General features: G+C 40.4%; 1 protein-coding gene across 1 annotated transcript in view; it reads right to left on the bottom strand.

Annotated features, from left to right (window-relative positions):
• The window catches only part of tomm70a (translocase of outer mitochondrial membrane 70 homolog A (S. cerevisiae)), a 46,526-nt gene continuing 30,036 nt past the window's right edge, over positions 1 to 16,490 (bottom strand). The window contains exons 5-12 of the mRNA XM_060919825.1: positions 15,980 to 16,128; positions 14,009 to 14,216; positions 13,778 to 13,912; positions 11,254 to 11,361; positions 8,765 to 8,881; positions 7,602 to 7,699; positions 2,943 to 3,065; positions 1 to 2,736 (exon numbers count right to left, since the gene is read on the bottom strand). Coding sequence (XP_060775808.1) covers positions 2,583 to 2,736; positions 2,943 to 3,065; positions 7,602 to 7,699; positions 8,765 to 8,881; positions 11,254 to 11,361; positions 13,778 to 13,912; positions 14,009 to 14,216; positions 15,980 to 16,128 — 1,092 coding nt within the window. The 3' untranslated portion in view covers positions 1 to 2,582. The remainder of the gene's footprint in view (positions 2,737 to 2,942; positions 3,066 to 7,601; positions 7,700 to 8,764; positions 8,882 to 11,253; positions 11,362 to 13,777; positions 13,913 to 14,008; positions 14,217 to 15,979; positions 16,129 to 16,490) is intronic.

Here is a 16,490-nt window from a genome sequence, read left to right on the forward strand (position 1 = left end):
TAACAGCGCAAAGTTTAATGATGTTTAAAAAACAAATAATGATACTCCCATCTAAATTATACTGTATCAACATCTTGCATTAGCAACACATCCACAATTTCAACATTTCTTTATTGTTTGTGTTACATTAAGATTACACACATCATCAAGATTACCAATTCTTTTAACATCGGTTTCCAACCGATAAATTTCATGTTGAGGAGTCCGGCTTGTGGACAATGATTTTTATTAATTCAGGGTTTCGCATGTTGGGAACAGCACCTTAATGGTTATAGTTAAAACAGGAGTCACTCAGATGATCTGAAAACATGCGGCAGTTTGGAATGATCCCCCCCCCCCTTCAACTTTTATGGCAGTTTAATGTTACTGTTCAGCTAGGCTTAATCACAGAGTAAGCAAACTCAACACAGGCAAAGCAGTGAAGACCTACATGCAGAGATATTTCACGGTCCCTCTTTTGAATGCAAATATGCAGTTATGAACATTATCATGTATTCCCCAAATTATATCATTCAAAGCAAAGAAGTTTAGCTACCACCATATAGTATTTTGACTCCGCCCACCCTCCCTCTCTCTCTCTCAGACTTCAGGAACATTTTAACATAGAATATCAAGCCCCTGGTATTTAACCACTAATCAATCAAATATATCATCAGTAATGACTGCAGACCAAGAGTTGTTGTTTTTTTTAAAAGGTAAACAATTTTAGAAAATAAAACTAGTAGTGTAATTGCTTGTATCTTTTTTTTTTTTCCCTCCACACTGTAAAATACACTAAGGTGGTGATCAAATATCAAGCAATATGTATGGATCTCAAATGCAAATTCGCATCTCATTATCTGTAGCCGCTTTATCCTGTTCTACAGGGTCGCAGGCAAGCTGGAGCCTATCCCAGCTGACTACGGGCGAAAGGCGGGGTACACCCTGGACAAGTCGCCAGGTCATCACAGGGCTGACACAAACACAGGAAACCATTCACACTCACACTCACACCTACGGTCAATTTAGAGTCACCAGTTAACCTAACCTGCATGTCTTTGGACTGTGGGGGAAAACGGAGCACCCGGAGGAAACCCAAGCGGACACGGGGAGAACATGCAAACTCCGCACAGAAAGGCCCTCGCCGGCCCCGGGGCTCGAACCCGGACCTTCTTGCTGTGAGGCGACAGCGCTAACCACTACACCACCGTGCCGCCCCAAATGCAAATTATATAAGGAAATCTGTGAAAGCCCTTCAGATGCTGCTACATGAAATTTCAGGACATCATTTCTCGTCCAGTCTGGGGAAGGTTGTAGAGTTCAGGAATTTGCATATCGAAGTGGATTTTCACAAAGAAATCAACACAGAAGTCACCAGACACTGATCATTTGCTGCTCACAGAGGGGAAAAAAAATTCCAGTTGACCAGAGGGCAAGAATTTATTTTGCATTAAAAATAAACTGGATGAACTGTTGCAAAGTTGGGGAATGTACATTTTTTTTTAAACACCGTTACATTTCAATAAACTGACAAATTTTTTAAGTCAATATTTTAGTGCACAGGTTACATGAGACTCTTCAAATTTGTGTACTGGTCTATATGGAAACATAGCAGGGTTTTTTTTTTTTTTTTACTTCCTTCTGACAAACAACATCCATCACATCTGAAACAAGCTGATCTTTTGTGACATTTCAATAAACTGACTAACTGGACGGCATTATTACTGCAAGAGAGCCTTCTTAATATTTATTTATAGAGAAATTACACTCATGCTGTACAGATTATAAAAAGAAAAAATGTCAATCCCCTACCTTAAAAAAAAAAAAAAAAATCTATCAGGATGTATATGGGGGGAGGAAACTACTGTATGGCCCAAATTCTTCTCCGTGATAGCAAACGCAATGGGTCAATAATAACAACAGTAGTCACACACTAAGTGACAGACTTGTTACATGGCTGAGACAACTTAACTGAAATACTGCATCCTGCATTTCCCATAAAACGAATGATGTATATTGATTCCTATAATGCAATAATGGCCAAACTGCAAAGAACATTTGGAACTGTTTAAATCCCACCAAGAAGCAAAAAGTGTAATTTTTAACAGTGTACACACATCCATGGAGAATATGACCGTGATTCAATTAAAAAAAAAAATAAAAAAAATAATTAAGCATTAAGCCTTTTAGGGGAATTTTTTGAAATTACCAACATTATTTTCAACATAGCTTGATATTACAATTCTTCAAATTATGTAGGGATTTCAAAATGGCGCATGAGTAACGCCAAGTGCAGTGTTGTGTGCACGAGTTATGAATGGTAGTGTTAATTTTCATCACAATCGCCAAGCAGCTGAGAACTGATTTCCCTTTCTCCCAGTCTCTTTTTCTCCTTCAGCTCGCTCCTCATTTGGATTCCCTCACCTTTCTATCACCCTGATCACAATGGGGTAAACGTAACCGCATGGCTCCGGAGCAGACTCTGTCCTTCTCTCTTGTGATAATGGATTAACACCTTAGACAAAAATGAAATAACTCAAATGTTTGTGGATACGAGATGTGTACTCAGGCTCAGCAGTAGACATGGGATTTGTGGTGGAGGGTTACAATGTTGGAGGCTTGAGCCCGTACTTCCTGGCCACCTCGGTCTGTGCGTAGGCAGCGTCACAGAGTGAGTACAAATGGGCCATCTCCATCTCAGACTTGGCGAGATTAATGGCCTTGTTGAACATTTCAATGGCCTTGTCTAGGTTGCCTCTGTGAACAAACAATGCTAGTTTTAGTATATTCCACGGCTTATGTCTAAATATGTATTTTTTTTTATGAACATGGCAATATGATATTACAAGCTCTTGGCAACAAGATAAATATGCAAACGTGAGATTTACTCTCGGACAGAACATGGCTAAAAGTTTAGCTAAATAAAAAAGGTGCTGCAATATTTTAGATATTTAAAGGCAGACCTCTGGACTTCAATGGTTCCCATTGTTTCATAGGCAAAGTCACATTTGTTGTCAATCTCAATGGCTTTGCTAATCAGATCCAAGCCCATGTCTAGATCTTGCTTCCACTGTAGCTGCAGCAACCTGATAACACACACAGACACACAGCTTTCAATGCTGTCTGAAAAGAATAACCCCAATATTATTTTAACCCCATCTCAATCCATCATACCTGTAGCACACCCATGATTACCACAAGAATAGAGGTTTCCTTTTACCAAGAACAGAAACTCTGCTGACTCAAAACTCAAGTCTAAATGTCAATTATTCAGTCAAAGGCATTTGGATATGAAACTTCAAAACTGTATAATTCAGTCGCTCAAACATGAAGCTACTTTTTCCCCTTTATAGAAACAGACATGTAGACAGATGAGTGCCACATTTCCTTCCTGATCATGCATGGACACCACACAACCTTGGAGAAACCATATGCAACTTGAACATCTTTATACTGTATACAGCATTTCCTGTTTTTGTAAAATTTAGAGAAAAAAAAAAAAAACACTATATAACAGACATCGTCTTATGTCTGTTTCATCATCATACCCTCACTGTAACTGCTGTAGTTCTGAATTTGGGTTATATAATAGCAGACTTTAAATGTTTGCAGATAAGATTCAGTAACCGCCTGTACTGTATACTTTAAAAATTAAAATTTCCTCCAGCCTCCCATCCCCCCCCCCGTATAGACAGGCAAAAATCCTGTGGTAAAGAGGACGGCGTGAAGTGATGAACTTCACCGAAACAGTATTTTCCAAAGGAAACTACTGGACAGTTCGCTCCCGAAATCCTGTGTGTTTTAATGCAATATGGAAAATGACCATTACAACAAGCTGGTCAGGTGCAGGTTCATTTAACTGTCGTATAATTAGGCATATAACAATTCACCCAATTCACAATTGGACTTGAATTACAATATTGGATTCATGATTCAAATTTTCCCACAATATTTTTTTTTTTTACAAGCTATAAAATGTTGAAAATGTTATTACAAAAAAAACAGATGATGTATTTTCCGATTTACATCAACTTAAATATTCCTTTTGTTAAATTAAAATGTTTCATTTTCTTCATAAAAAGTCAAAGTCCTTCCTGCACCATTCATGGTGCGTTTGGTAGCGCTGATCTCCGTTTCGTAGCTCTCGGGCCTCTCGCATATACAACCCCTGGCAAAAAATATGGGGTCACTACTCCTGGAGGATGTTAATTCAGCTGTTTTACTTTGTAGCACAAAAAAAAAAAAAAAGATGACACAGAATTATTTAATTTAACAGCTGAACATTCTGGCTTTGTAAAATATACCTCAAAAAATTAAATTAATTTTTTGTAATTAATGGCACATTTTTTTCAAGATCAAGTAGAAGAAAAAATTATGGAATCACTCAATGATGAGGAAAAAATTATGGAATCATAAAAAAAAAAAAAATTAGTACTTTGGGGCGGCACGGTGGTGTAGTGGTTCGCGCTGTCGCCTCACAGCAAGAAGGTCCTGGGTTCGAGCCCCGTGGCCGGCGAGGGCCTTTCTGTGCGGAGTTTGCATGTTCTCCCCGTGTCCGCGTGGGTTTCCTCCGGGTGCTCCGGTTTCCCCCACAGTCCAAAGACATGCAGGTTAGGTTAACTGGTGACTCTAAATTGACCGTAGGTGTGAATGTGAGTGTGAATGGTTGTCTGTGTCTATGTGTCGGCCCTGTGATGACCTGGCGACTTGTCCAGGGTGTACCCCGCCTTTCGCCCGTAGTCAGCTGGGATAGGCTCCAGCTTGCCTGCAACCCTGTAGAACAGGATAAAGCGGCTACAGATAATGAGATGAGAATTAGTACTTTGCTGCACCTCCTCTGGCTTTTATGACAGCTTGAATTCTTTGAGGCGTGTACTTCACTAATGAAAAACAATATTCTTTATCAGTCAGGTTCCAACTTTCTCGTATAGCAGTTGACAGATCAGCTTTGCAGGATGGAGCCTTGTCATGGACTCCCCCCAATTTCCACCATACATTTTCAATTGGATTGAGATCCAGACTGTTTGCTGGCCATGCCATCGAGTTGCTCTGCCTTTCCTGAAGAAAAAAGTTTTAATGCTCTTTGCTCTGTAGCAAGATGCATTATCATCCTGAAAAATGACTTCACCACCACCAAAAGTACTTTTGAATGATGGAATGAGAAAAGTGTCCAAAATTTCAATGTACACCTGTGTATTTACTGTAGAGGTAATGACTGCCATCTGCCCAGGTCCTTTACCTGACATCCAACCCCATATAATCAATGACTGTGGAAATTTGCTTGTTCTCTTCAGGCAGTCATCTTTATATGTTTCATTGGAATAGCACCAAACAAAAGTTCCAGCATCATTTCCTTGGCCAATGCAGATTCATGATTCATCGCTGAATATAACTTTCATCCAATCACCCACAGTCCACGACTCCTTCTCTTTAACCCCTCTGTAACCTTGTTTTCTTCTGTTTAGGTGTTAATGATAGAGAAAAGCCAAACGTTAACCATGTAAATCCCATTTCCTTCCGCCAATTTCTTACATTTTGGTCACAAACATTGACTTCTGTTTCTGCCCGTTTGTTTTTCATTTCTTTTCTTGTGCATTGTCTATTTTCAAGGCATCTTGCTTTGAGTTTCCTGTCCTGACGCTTTGATCTACCTGTACATTTCCCTTTTACAACCTTCCCATTTTGTTTGTACTTGCTCCAAATTTTAGACACAGCTGACTGGAACACAACCAACATCTTTTACCACACTCCGTGTTGAATTACCTTCTTTAAGGAGTTTTATAATCCTTTCCATTGTTTCAACTGACAGCTCTCTTGTTGGGGCCATGTTTTCTGTCAATCAGCCAGGTGCAACAGCTCATTCAGGTCTACAAGCAGTCTCTTAACTGCAGACTAATTTACACATTTAGGCTTGGGCGGATATTTGTTTTAGAAATGCAAGTTATAGCTTGATTCCATAATTTTTTCCCCATCATTGAGTGATTCCATAATTTTTTCCTCATCATTGAGTGATTCCATAATTTTTTCTTCTACTTGATCTTTAAAAAAATATGCCATTAATTACAATTATTTCATATAATTTTTTGAGGTATATATTTTACAAAGCCAGAATGTTCAGCTGTTAAATAAAACAATTTTGTGTCATGTCTGTGATTTGTTTTTTTTGCTACAAAGTGAAACAGCTGAATGAACATCCTCCAAGAGTAGTGAGTCCATATTTTTTGCCAGGGGTTGTATTACATAGCTAGGGTCACAGTGGGGGGGCTAGTCCTCTGGTAACTCCAAGAGTTTGACTCCCTACTCGCATCTGTATTGAGGTATTTCACCCACGTGACCAAGTCATGTGATGCTGCCATTTTGGACGGCACGGCTCGAATCAGTTTGAATGCGAGGAAGGCGACAAACAAAAAACATAAAAGAAAAAGGAGCGAGATGCAGAGAACACCTTCACTATCCAGCGACGTAGGGCATTTACAGGGCGAGCAGAGGGAGAGGTATTTGCAAAAATTGAGGTTAGCAGGCTTAGAGAACGACGTTTACCTGCTTCCACCAGGATTGTTCACTGACGTACGGAAGTACACGAAGCCCTCGTCTTTACCTGACTTCGGCCCACATGATCTGTATACCTATGTCGTTAAAAACCCATCGCCATACACAGGTATTGATCTGAAAGCGTATAAGAGTTTGGATACCTACAAATATTTTGTGTCAGGCTGGGTAACATGCCTACATCAGCGGGTCGTCCCTGGAGCCGGTGGTCGCCATCTGATTACAGCTAAGGTTTGTTCACATTTTCATTTACTTTCGGTCCTCAGGATAAACAAAATGTTATTAAATGTCATTGAAATAACTTCTTAGTCTGTTGAGACATGGCCCGTTATAAATTTGCTGTTACCAGGCAATGACCAAGAACTGTATTATTAGGGTCGGTGTAGTTGTAGCAGTGTATTAGCAACTAGCTGTTAGCACTAGCTAATGTCAACATCATCATAGCTGGTATGTTACTGTAGCAATGTTTACGTTCAGTCATTTGGATGACTGTTAAAACCTTTCAGTCTCAAGTTTTTCCTTTACTGGATTTACTAGTTTACTGAGCTAGCGCGTGCTAGCCTGCCGGTGGGCTAGCTCAGTAAACTAGTAAATACAGTAAAGGAAAAACTTGAGACTGAAAGGTTTTAACAGTCATCCAAATGACTGAACGTAAACATTGCTACAGTAACATACCAGCTACTGTTGTTGACATTAGCTAGCTTGACGTTCAAAATGGCGGACACCGGGGCGTCACATGACCCTGTGACGTCAGGTGAAATGCCGCAATTGCAGCGTGCCTTGCCAGATGGCAGTAGGCACCATTTTTATGATGGTCTTTGGTATGACCAGACCGCGAGTAGAAATCACGATCTCCCGATCGAGAGGCGGACACACTAACCACAAGGCCACTCGCCGGCATTTTTCGCCACTCTTAATTTTCTTAATAACCAACAATAATTATCGTTAAAGTTTAGTTTAAAGTGAAGGATTAGGTTGAAAAACACTGGATGATTCCTTTAAAATCTAAATGAATCAAATGCTCCTGCATGAACCAGGCAAGCAGCAATTAAGCCATGTGTCTGAACACTAACCCTTTATGGACATAAGTCGTGGCGTTATCAGGCTCCAGTTCAATACATTTGTCATACATCTCATCTGCCTTCCCGAACTGCTGCTGGTCAGTCAGTGCCTACCGTGACAGAGAGAAAGGAAATATAATAATTAAAAAATAAATAAAAAGTACACTGATTTGTTAGTGCAGTACAGTGCTGTATGGACAGTCCCCCCAGGATTCCGCGGGCCTTTTTTGTGATTGTTGTGGGCTAAAATGTCTGATGTTGCAGGGGTTTTTCCAAAAAATTGCGATGAAAGTTGCGGTGTTTTTTAGGTTTTTGTTGCGATTACATTGCGGGAGGAAGTGAAAGTTGTGAGAAATTGTTGCGATTTTCTCTTTTTGTGATTAAAATTGAGTGATATGTTAAATATTAAAGTTATTACTGAAAAACTATTGATTAAAAAAAACAAAGACACTGAGAAATGGTCCTATAAACAACTTTACCAATATAAAAGATTACCAGGACTACAAAAATGCAGAAAAGTAGGCTTTACTTATCCAAATGCACCTGTTGGTTCAAAAGTTAAAGTGCAGAGAACCTCACAGCACAACATGAAGTTACCTTAAAATATAATATAAATGCCTCAGCTTTCATGTAAGAAAAACAAAAAACCACACACCTTACTGTGTGCAGGCAGTCTCTCCTGAAGACTAAATTAAACAATTATAAACTAATAAAATAAATGGCTCAGGCTTCATAGAAGAAAAAAAAATAATTTGAACAGAATCTCACAGTATGATGCTGAAGCTGCCTAAACAATGGAAAATAAAATACTATTTTGGCAAAAATGTTGGCATCCATTAATTTCTTGTATTAAGTAAAAAAAAAAAATAAAGTGCACACAGTCCTTCACTGTAAACATAACACACTTTCAGTAACAGAATTTAACCCTATATAAACACTGACTCGCAAATGCTGCTTCTCTTGAACATATACACAGAAGTAAGGCGGAAGGTAGTTTGTTAACGTCACCTCAAGACGACGCCAATGATTGGTCAAATTTGCGGGAAAGTTGTGGTGATTGGATATAATTGCAACACCGCCCTGAATTTGCGGGGATTGGTTGAATTTGCGTTGAAGTTGCAAATCGCAACATCGCGAAATCCTGGAGGGTCTGTATAGAACAGTCAAGTCCATACCTGTGCATAAAGGGCATAGCCTTCTGCACACTTTGGAAACCTTCTGATGACGTCCTCGAAGCCATCCATGGCCGTCTGCACTTGAGACGGGCTGTTTCCAGTATACGCCTGTCTATACTAAAGCATGGATATAGAAGAGATCACTTTAAACTTGGAAGGAAACTGAACCAACAATCCAATAAATAAATAAATAAATAAATAAATAAATAAAAATAAAAACTAAACCCCACCCTCTAATATCTGAGCCAATACACCAGCATTTCATAATTCCTATATCTGATGACTTTTACATAATAATAAAAAATAGAATTTCAGTCTCACTGCTCCAACAATAAAAATATGAGCCAATAAATTAATAAAAAGCATATGTAGATTAGTGCTTACATGTATTAAAAAATGATGAAAAATTACCCAAAACAATGATTAGTATTCAAATCGTAAGAAAGTTATAATAATTAAAAAAAATCTCTCCCTCTCACTACATTTTAAGCAGGGTGACTCAAGCGTCACAGTTGGTATAAACTGACTGTTACCTTGCTGTTGACATTTTCAAAACACTAATTAAAATTATGCATTTATAATTTATATGCATTAATTTATAATTCATTTGTCCATATTATCATCTACCAATTCATTTTTTGTACCGATCAAGTTCCTTACTCGAGTGGTTCTCCCCAAAATCAACATTTCAGCCATCAACATTTTTTCATGCAGTGCTATAACCCGTTACTGTTGTACACATGCTACAGTGGTGCTTGAAAGTTTGTGACCCCTTTAGAATTTTCTACATTTCTGCATAAATATGACCTAAAATATGACCTTAGATTTTCACACAAGTCCTAAAAGTAGATAAAGAGAACCCAGTTAAACAAATGAGACAAAAATATTATACTTGGTCATTTATTTATCGAGGAAAATGATCCAATATTACATATCTGTGAGTGGCAAAAGTATGTGAACCTCTAGGATTAGCAGTTAATTTGAAGGTGAAATTAGAGTCAGGTGTTTTCAATCAATGGGATGAGAATCAGGTGTGAGTGGGCGCCCTGTTTTATTTAAAGAACAGGAATCTATCAAAGTCTGATCTTCACAACACGTTTGTGGAAGTGTATCATGGCACGAACAAAGGAGATTTCTGAGGACCTCAGAAAAAGCGTTGCTGATGCTCATCAGGCTGGAAAAGGTTACAAAACCATCTCTAAAGAGTTCAGACTCCATTAATCCACATTGGCAGGGTTGCAAGGAGAAAGCCACTGCTCTCCAAAAAGAACATTGCTGCTCATCTGCAGTTTGCTAAAGATCATGTGGACAAGCCAGAAGGCTATTGGAAAAATGTTTTGTGGACGGACGAGACCAAAATAGAACTTTTTGCTTTAAATGAAATGCATTATGTTTGGAGAAAGGAAAACACTGCATTCCAGAATAAGAACCTCATCCCATCTGTGAAACACGGTGCTGGTAGTATCATGGTTTGGGCCTGTTTTGCTGCATCTGGGCCAGGACGGCTTGCCATCATTGATGGAACAATGAATTCTGAATTATACCAGCGAATTCTAAAGGAAAATGGCAGGACATCTGTCCATGAACTGAATCTCAAGAGAAGGTGGGTCATGCAGCAAGACAACGACCCTAAGCACACAAGTCTTTCGACCAAAGAATGGTTAAAGAAGAATAAAGTTAATGTTTTGGAATGGCCAAGTCAAAGTCCTGACCTTAATCCAATCGAAATGTTGTGGAAGGACCTGAAGCGAGCAGTTCATGTGAGGAAACCCATCAACATCCCAGAGTTGAAGCTGTTCTGTATGGAGGAATGGGCTAAAATTCCTCCAAGCCGGTGTGCAGGACTGATCAACAGTTACCAGAAACATTTATTTGCAGTTATTGCTGCACAAGGGGGTCACACCAGATACTGAAAGCAAAGGTTCACATACTTTTGCCACTCACAGATATGCAATATTGGATCATTTTCTTCAATAAATTAATGACCAAGTATAATATTTTTGTCTCATTTGTTTAACTGGGTTCTCTTTATCTACTTTTAGGACTTGTGTGAAAATCTGATGATGTTTTAGGTTATATTTATGCAGAAACAAATTCTAAAGGGTTCACAAACTTTCAAGCACCACTGTACAACGGTACCTCTGATGCCACTCCTTGCATGTTTGTAACTTTATCATACATGATAGCTATCAAATACACAAAACATGGCACTGGTCATGAACGCAACCATTCATTTTTGCCTAAAACAGCAGTGCACAATATGATTTTGATCCCAAGCCATATCTGCTGCTAACATCCTGCATACATTAGGTGACATAATTAACATTTATAAACACAAAACCATCTTTTAACAAAAATTAGTCCCATAGCACCTGATAATTCCAAGCTTTGATTTAACGGATTCTGAGGGCACGCTCTCTGAGCAGACAGTTTTATCAGTCAACGGTCAAAGATTTGCCTGCTCATGAGCGCCCCCTGCAGCTACTCACCAGAGCAAAGCACTTCTGCGCCTGTGCCAGTGCAGAGTCGGGCCTGAGCAGAATGCACTCATCAAAATCTGCCACTGCCTCCTCAACCTGGTCCAGCAGGATCTTCAGCTGAGAGATGACAGGAGAGATAAACATCGTTCCAATCAAACTGTGGGCGCATTGATAACTAGGTCACAGTTTAGACAAGTCAGGAGAGGCAGATTTCTATTTTTATTCTGAAATATAACTGGACTTATTTAATAATAAGCTTTATTCAGAATGAATGAACGTGTGCAAGCCAGACTCTTGCTAACTCCTGTCAGAATGAACGACGTGTGAAATTAACCAAGGAAACCTTGAAATAAATAATTAAAAATTGTAAAAAACAGGGACAAGCCATACCTAGACATGAAAGTGGAGCAAAGAAAAAAAAATCCTGAACTTTTGAAAGTCAAACTAAGATTGGGGGGGGGGGGGGGGGGGGAGTCCCCTGAAAACATTTTAATAACAACACGCAAAACCCTGCATTCTAGTACTTATTTTTCACTAAAACAAGTTATAACTTTTAAGCCTTTTTCTTTCATGGACATTAATGATTAACATGTCAAAAATACCAAATTTAATTCCCCTAGTTAATGAGGAATTTTCAGGAGTGCGTTTAGAAAATGCGGTGATTTTCCTGCTACACAGTTCATTACTTTGGAAAAAAAAAAAAAGACAGTTGAAGGTAAACTCAGCAAAATCCCAAAACAGTCCTGTTAAAAAGTAAAGGTCTGTTAGAGCTTCTAAAGCTTTCAGGTTTCAATGTTGGGGACATTGAGCCTCGTTTATCAATCTTTTAGTAGAGTTGTGCGTTTGCAGAAGCTAAAGTGAACTAAACATTTCCAATTCACATTTATGCGAGTTGAAGCCAATTGTTGACATTAGTTCGTATTGTCTGTAAATTTAAACACACCAATGAATACCACATTTCTCATGTAAATCAGGGGCGTAGCTAGGATTTTTCAGGGTGTGTGTCACACACTGACTAGCAGCCTGAGTACATTATGTAACAAAAAATAAATTACCATTGCTAGTTTTAGGTAGCTTATGCCGCTTTTCCACTACAAACGCGGCTGAGTTGGGCTGAGCCGTGCCGTGCGGAGTTGGGCTGAGTCGAGCTGAGTGGGGCTGTTGGAGTTGCATTTCGACTACAACTGCGCTGAACCGTGCTGGCTGGAAGTGGGTGGACACATTGGGCGGAGTTAGCGAAAGTGGGTGGACGTCACGTGATGTCGTTAGGCGGCGCAAACAGTGACATCAGTGACCTTTTAAGCGGTAGTCTCACGACCCGGATAGTAAATAATAAACATAGAGGACATGGAGTCGTTAGTGTTGCTGGTCTTGGTGCTGTGGCTTGTTGTCACCGCCAACAGATACTGGCAAGAGCGTATAGATGAGGCGAGGCGCATAAGGCTTCAGAAATTCTCATAATTCGTAATTCTTCTTCTTCCGGGTTTGCGGTGTTTACAGATCCCAGCGTGCTCGCGGGGCGTGTGTGGGCATGTGAGGACACTCCTCCTCACCAATCAGTGCACAGGGGAGTGTCTGCTCACGCCCCTAGCCCCACTCAGCTCGGTTTGGCTCGCTTCAGCCTCACTGCAAAACCGTGCGAGTTTTGGGTGCTCAGTAGGGCTGAAGCGAGCGGAGTCGTGCTGCTCTGAGGTAGTCGAAACGCGAGGCGTGTCGGGCTGAAGTGAGCTGAAAAAGGGTAGTGGAAAAGGGCCATTAGAAACCGGCTCTTCCATTATTGCTGTTTCCTCCACGTTTTCTTGATGTTGTGTTCTCGAAACGGCACTAAAACTTAGCTTCGAAGCCACAAAATGCAACTTTGATGGAAAAAAAATTATTTTATATATATATATATATATATATATATATATATATATATATATATATATATATATAAAAAAAATAAATTGCTTACCTCCCTTCACGTCGAAAGGAGGAAAGTTTTGCTTGTTTTGACATGGCGAATTATTAACACAAGAGGAAATACTCGTAATTCGCAACTGAAAAGACTGCAGCTACACTGGCAGCTTGAACATGCTTTCTAGTGCGATTGTGTTGCGATTACGCAGAACGGTGTCAGTCCTGCGTGCCTTGGGCGCGCGCGCCTAACGAGCTTCGGGACGCACGCCATTAACAAAGAACACCTGTCTTTAACCAATGAACTACGTTTGGGCTATTTAAGGACTGCACCCAGGCAAGGACGATGCAAAGTATTACGCTGCGTCTAGGAATGCGAAAAATCCGAAAAATTAATTTCTCCATTTGGAAAACCGGAGATTTTCAAGAGTTTTGTCAAATATCCGGATTTCCGGGTAAATCCGGAAGACTTTCATCTATATATACACACACACCACTGTTACAGTCCAAGAAAGCATGGTATAGTTCTATAATGCAAAAGTATAAGAACATTCTCAAAAAAACAAAAACTCATCCACCTACAGCCAGTTAAGAAAGTGAAAGGATGCCAGAATGTGTAATATGCAAGAAATAAAACCTGTCCCCTATGGTGGTAGACATCCGCATTCCGAGGATCTATTTCAGCTGCCGTGTTGAAATCTTGGGTGGAGAGCAGGGGCTGCTGCTGCTGCATGTACATGCTGCCACGTTTTATCAGAGCATTTGCTCGCAACTGCAAAAAGGTCACAGACCACCACCTTCAGAAAACACTTCAGTCTAAACACTGCATAGTGCACATGAATACAAAAGTGGCACATGCTCGCAGTACCTTGACATTGGCATCCTGCATGTTGATGACTTGGTCCAGGTCGGGCTGGGCGGCTGTGGCGTTGCCGATGAGCAGGTAGAACGTGGCTCTTAGCAGCAGAGCTTCAGCAGTGTGTCTGCCCTTAGAGTCAATCTCCTTAGTGCACTCACTGATGATCTTATCATAGTTCTCCTCTTCCATGTACTGCTTAGCCTTCAGATAGCCTGAGCTGCATGAACAGAAGATATTCAATACTGATTTTAGTACCAACTGCAGAAACACTTGCAAAAAACAAACATTGTATTATTCGGGGTGATTGCATCTTATACTGGTCTGAAATGTTGGCTGGTATCAAAGCGGAAAATCCACTTAGCTATGATGCAGGGTTCTAACTAGGCCTTTTCAGCGCATCAGGCCGGTATGCAAGGTTTCCTTAACGCTACGCCCACAATATTGCCGACATGCTTGTAAAAATTGCCTCTACGCTAATAAAAAGACTTGTCAATCTTGAAAATGTGGTCTTTTGTTTAATTTTCTCGTTACACCCACACAGTGGCGACGGCGCACTGCCATGTGAATGTTCTACATTCGGACATACTCCACTCCCCGTCCACGTAAGCGCCCAGCTGCTCAAGTGGCTCCGTGTGGAGATAGTCACTGATCATGCTAGTCCGGTTTACCTCCTTCCTTATGCTGAGTTCGCAGTAAAGTGCCATCCATGTTAAGAGCATGTACGTAATACATATACGTGCTGGTCCCTGAGTTAGATCTGGATAGTCATGTATTGTAATTGAATGGCTGAAGCTGAAAATAAAGCTGACACTTGGCGAACATCAACTGGTTGTTTTATTCGTATTCCATAAATGTCACTAAAATCATTGAAAATTATAATAAGTCTTCAATCAAAACCAAAATCACACCAACTTTTGGCAAAAAAAAAAAGAAAAGAATGGCTTTCAGGGAGGCCTGCAAGTGCACTAGAATGCATCTCCGAGCATGTACAACCCACGAGCTTTCGGGGGCCTATGGTGGCCCCTAAACCCCCGGCCGTCATTACTGGTGCCACTACACTGATATTTTGGTCTAGTTAGAACCCTGCGATGGTGTATGGGGTTGATAAACATGATACACCTCATGCTTGCACAGGAACTTAGAACACAACTTGTCCTAAACCCCAGCTCTATCACACCTGTGACATATTTGAGATCATTTGGCAAAAGAAGCTCACAAAGACATCTTGACTACTGTGAGGATGCAAGTATGGGGCCAGCATCAGACATTAGCCAAGACTCGGGCAGTGTACTGAAAATGGAAAAATGGGATTCCTGCCTCTCTAATTATTACCATAACAGTAAGGACTTGTGAAAGGTTTTCAATTAAATTACGGATGCACAGCTCCGATATCAAGTATCAGTATCAGGGGACATACGAACCTGAAATGCTGGAGCAGGATCTGTTTAGATTTGCTATTTTCACCATCTCATCCAAACACGCATTTTATACTATGAAGACTGATTCAACACAAACAACTGTTTCCGATAACTTATTTTATTTTCAAAACTGTGGATGTAGTTGTGGTTAAGCCCCGTCTGATCCAGGACCCCTGTGCTCTGGACTCTAACTTCCTAGCAAGCTACGATATACAAAGCAAAGTATTTCGCTGTATTGTACTTGAACAAGTGATCAAAAAAAAGCTATTTACTTCTATAGTATTCCTTCATTTTAATATACTGCAAGGAGTTGATTGCAACTCTACTGTGAAGAGGTCAGGATTGGATCATGACAAGCTTTCAAATGCACACGCCGTGCTCTGATACCAGTATCTTAACAAATGTGGGTAACGTGAGATTGGTGCATCCCTATTATTAATTATATATACTGAATATAATAATCTCAGTGCTCAGAAAATGACAAAACCTCCGAATTAAACAGGTGTAAAGAAATCTGTTCACCAAATTGACCACCACTACTCTATAATACATGAACTCTGACCTCTCTGTGACCTCAGTGGCCTCGCCCTCCTTATCCTTGTCCTCGTCTTTCTTCTCGCCCTTCTGAAGTGGTTGCGAAACGATGTCATCAGTGAAGGAGCTGAAGTAAGACTTGATAAACTGAGGCGAGGGCATTAAAGGCTCTCGGTTCTGGATATAAAGATTCAGGTAAAGAGTGAGAGACTGTACATAGAGAACAGACCACACATTTAAAGTTTGCCAAATCACTCTTATGCCGCTTTTCCACTACAAACGCGGCTGAGTCGGGCTGAGCCGTGCCGTGCTGAGTCGGGCTGAGCGGGGCTGTTGGAGTTGCATTTCGACTACAACCGTGCTGAACCGTGCTGGCTGGAGTTAGCGAAAGTGGGTGGACGTCACGTGATGTCGTTACGCAGCGCAAACAGTGACATCAGTGAGCTTTTAAGCGGTAGTCTCACGACCCGAATAGTAAACAATAAACATGGAGGACATGGAGTCGTTAGTGTTGCTGGTCTTGGTGCTGTGGCTTGTTG

This window comes from Neoarius graeffei, chromosome 4, assembly GCF_027579695.1.
Source record: "Neoarius graeffei isolate fNeoGra1 chromosome 4, fNeoGra1.pri, whole genome shotgun sequence".
NCBI lineage: Eukaryota > Metazoa > Chordata > Actinopteri > Siluriformes > Ariidae > Neoarius > Neoarius graeffei.